Source organism: Empidonax traillii, unplaced genomic scaffold (assembly GCF_003031625.1).
Source record: "Empidonax traillii isolate 1590-97213 ecotype Southwest subspecies unplaced genomic scaffold, ASM303162v1 scaffold7715:size10810, whole genome shotgun sequence".
In the NCBI taxonomy this organism is placed as follows: Eukaryota; Metazoa; Chordata; class Aves; order Passeriformes; family Tyrannidae; genus Empidonax; species Empidonax traillii.
The window spans coordinates 7718-10810 of NW_020962636.1; the positions used below are offsets into that span (position 1 = coordinate 7718).

General features: G+C 58.6%; 2 protein-coding genes across 2 annotated transcripts; both read left to right on the top strand.

The window, feature by feature from the left end:
* Positions 1–44: 44 nt before the first annotated feature.
* On the top strand, positions 45–428 carry PFDN6 (prefoldin subunit 6; the record flags this gene model as incomplete). The annotated part of the gene is made up of 2 exons (XM_027911365.1): positions 45–178; positions 263–428. Coding segments are annotated over 2 exons (234 nt in total), but the record flags the coding sequence as incomplete, so codon positions are not given.
* Positions 429–912: 484 nt separating this feature from the next.
* On the top strand, positions 913–3004 carry HSD17B8 (hydroxysteroid 17-beta dehydrogenase 8; the record flags this gene model as incomplete). Its single annotated transcript, XM_027911367.1, has 5 exons — positions 913–964; positions 1456–1655; positions 2249–2365; positions 2617–2715; positions 2888–3004. Coding segments are annotated over exons 1-5 (585 nt in total), but the record flags the coding sequence as incomplete, so codon positions are not given.
* Between the last annotated feature and the right edge of the window lie 89 nt (positions 3005–3093).

Below are 3093 nucleotides of genomic sequence, written 5' to 3' on the forward strand. Positions count from 1 at the left end.
CCAATATCTCTCTATGTCCCCCCAATACCGCCTGTGCCCCCCAAATTCTGCAGGAGCTGACCCTGCTGGACTCGTCCAACACCATCTTCAAGCTCCTGGGCCCCGTCCTGGTCAGGCAGGACCTGGAAGAGGCCAAAGCCACGGTGGGGAAACGCCTGGAATACATCACAGCAGAAATGTGGGTGCCCTCCCATTTACCTGGGTGTTTAGAACCCCAAAATCGCCCTTTTTCACCCCAAAATTTCACTTTTCTCCCCCCCAGGAAACGCTATGAGCAGCAGATGCAGGAGCTGGAGCGACGCTCGGAGCAGCAGAGGGAGGTGCTGGGGAGGCTCCAGCAGGAGCTGCAGGGCAAGCCCTGACCCCTCCCTCCGCCCTGAAATTTTGGGGGGACCCACCTGGCCCTCCTCAGCCCCCCAGCACCCCAAAACCCCCCCTTAAATTGGGTGAAATCGCTCCCAAATCCATGGGGTTTTTTGCCTGGCAGGGGCTTCGAATTTTTTGCTTCCTGGGTTTTTTGAGGGGGTGCTGGGCGCTCCAAAATATGTGGGGACACTCCTCTGACCCTCCTGGCCCCTCTACAGCCTAAAAACCCCCCTTAAATTTGGATTAAATCTCATTAACATGAGCTAAACCTCTCTTTTGAAAAACAGCATTTTCACCCCACTCGTGGCTTCAAACCTGGAGGAGGTTTTATTAAAACTTTTTAAAAAAAAGCGCGTGAAATCCATGAACTTGGGATGTCACGAGGGAATTCGATTGTTTAGGGTGAAAAATCAGGGAAAAGGGTTGGGAAAAAAAAAAAACTGGAAAAGCAGGAAAACCTCCGGCTGGAGGACTGATCATAGAGTTGGTGTGGGCGGAGCGGCGCGGTGCACCCCGCCGGTCTCGGTGGTCACTTCCGGCGCCGCCATGTTGGGGAGGTCGGCGGGGCGGCTGGCGGGGGTCGTGGCGCTGGTCACGGGTGGGTTTTTAAGGGGGTGGGTTTGGAGGGTTTTTGCGGACCGGAAGGGCAGGGGAGACCCCCACGAGGGGAGCGGAGGGGGAATTGGGGTGGGGGGGACGGGGGGGGAGGTAAAGATGGCAGTGGTGATAGTGGGAGGGTCCCAGACTCCACGGGTGATAGTGGGAGGGGTTAAAGGTGACTCTGGAGGGGTCATCGGTGACACTGGGGGTTCATCGATTAAACTGGTCCCCACTGTCACCTCTGTGGCCCCCGGGGCGGTGATCAGTCCTCCGAAGCGCCGGGGGGCGCCAGGGAGGAGTCTCTGTTCACCTCAATGCCACTGGTTAGTCATTGGTCCTCCGGGCCGCCAGGGGGCGCCAGGGAGGGGTCTCTGTTCACCTCAATGCCACTGGTTAGTCATTGGTCCTCCGGGCCGCCAGGGGGCGCCAGGGAGGGGTCTCTGTTCACCTCAATGCCACTGGTTAGTCATTGGTCCTCCGGGCCGCCAGGGGGCGCCAGCGGCATCGGCCGCGCCGTGAGCGGCCGCCTGGCCCGCGAGGGAGCGCGCGTGGCCGTGGCCGATCGCGACATGTCGGGGGCGGCGGCGACAGCGAAGGAACTCCCCCGCCACTCCCCCCCCGACCACGGAGCCTTCCAGGTGGACGTTGCCGATCCCAAAAGCGTGACCGGGATGGTGAGGGGGGTGCAGGTAATGTCGTCGCCACCCCCCACCCCACCCCTACCGCGACATGTCGCGATAGTGTCACACACCCCCCCCAGTGTCGTGCAGTGTCCGTGAGTGACCTCCGATGTGCGCAATGTCACCGCCAGAATTCCCAAATCTATCCAGAATCACCCCCAGAATTCACAAATTCCCCCAAATTCCATCGGATTCCCACCAAATTCCCAGGAAAACGCAACCAAACGACCCCAAAGCACAGGGAAACCAGAATCCACCCAAAATGGACCCGAATTCTCCTCAATTCACCACGAATCAACCCCAAAACTCACAAATTCCCCACAAATCCCCCAAATTTCCTTGTGATTCAAACCAAATTTCCGGAAAACCGTGGCCAAACAGCCCCGAATCACAGGAAAACCACCCAAAATCGACCCTAATCCAACCAAATCCCCACAAATCCACCCCCAAATCACTTCCAAAGCTCACAAATCCCCCAAAATTCCATTCCATTCCCACCAAATTCCCAGAAAATTGCAGCCAAACGGCCCCAAGTTGCAAGGGGAAAAAAAAATCCAAATCCACCCAAAATTGACCCAAATCCCTCACAAATATCCCCCCAGGAGCACTTTGGGGTCCCCCCCCGTGTCCTGGTGTCCTGTGCTGGGATCACCCGTGACCGGCTCCTCCTGGAGATGGGAGAGCAGGAATTCCGGGAAGTGCTGGGGGTCAACCTGGAGGTCAGAGGGGACATCTGGGGACACTTTGGGGACATTGGGGACACATTTTGGGACATTGGGGACAGTTTGGGGACATTGGGGATGTTTGGGACACATTTTGGGACATTGGGGACACTTTGGGGACATTGGGGGGACATTGGGGACAGTTTGAGGACATTGGGGACTTTGGGGACATTGGGGGGACATTGGGGACAGTTTGGGGACATTGGGGGGGTGATGCCACCCCCTGATGTCCCCAATATCCCCCCCAGGGGACGTTCCTGGTGACACAGGAGGTGACAAAGGCCTTGGTGGCCTCAGGGGACCCTGAGGGGGCGTCCCTGGTCCTCGTGGGCAGCGTGGTGGCCAAGGTGGGACCCTCCCCCATTGTCCCTGTCACCTGTCACCCTCAGCGTCCCCAAAATCGGGGACAAAACCCCAAAAAACGGGGATAAAACCCCCCAAACCACCAATTTTGGGGGGATTTGGGGGACACCCAGGGGTGTCCCCTCCCCCCTGTCATTGTCCCCTCCTCACCCCCAGGTGGGGAATTTGGGCCAAACCAACTACGCAGCCTCCAAGGGGGGGGTGGAGGGGCTGACCCGGAGCGTGGCCAAGGAGGTGGCCAGGTGGGGACACTTTGGGGACAGTTGGGGACACTTTGGGGACAGGTGGGGACACTTTGGGGACAGTTGGGGACACTTTGGGGACACTTTGGGGACAGGTGGGGACACTTTGGGGACAGTTGG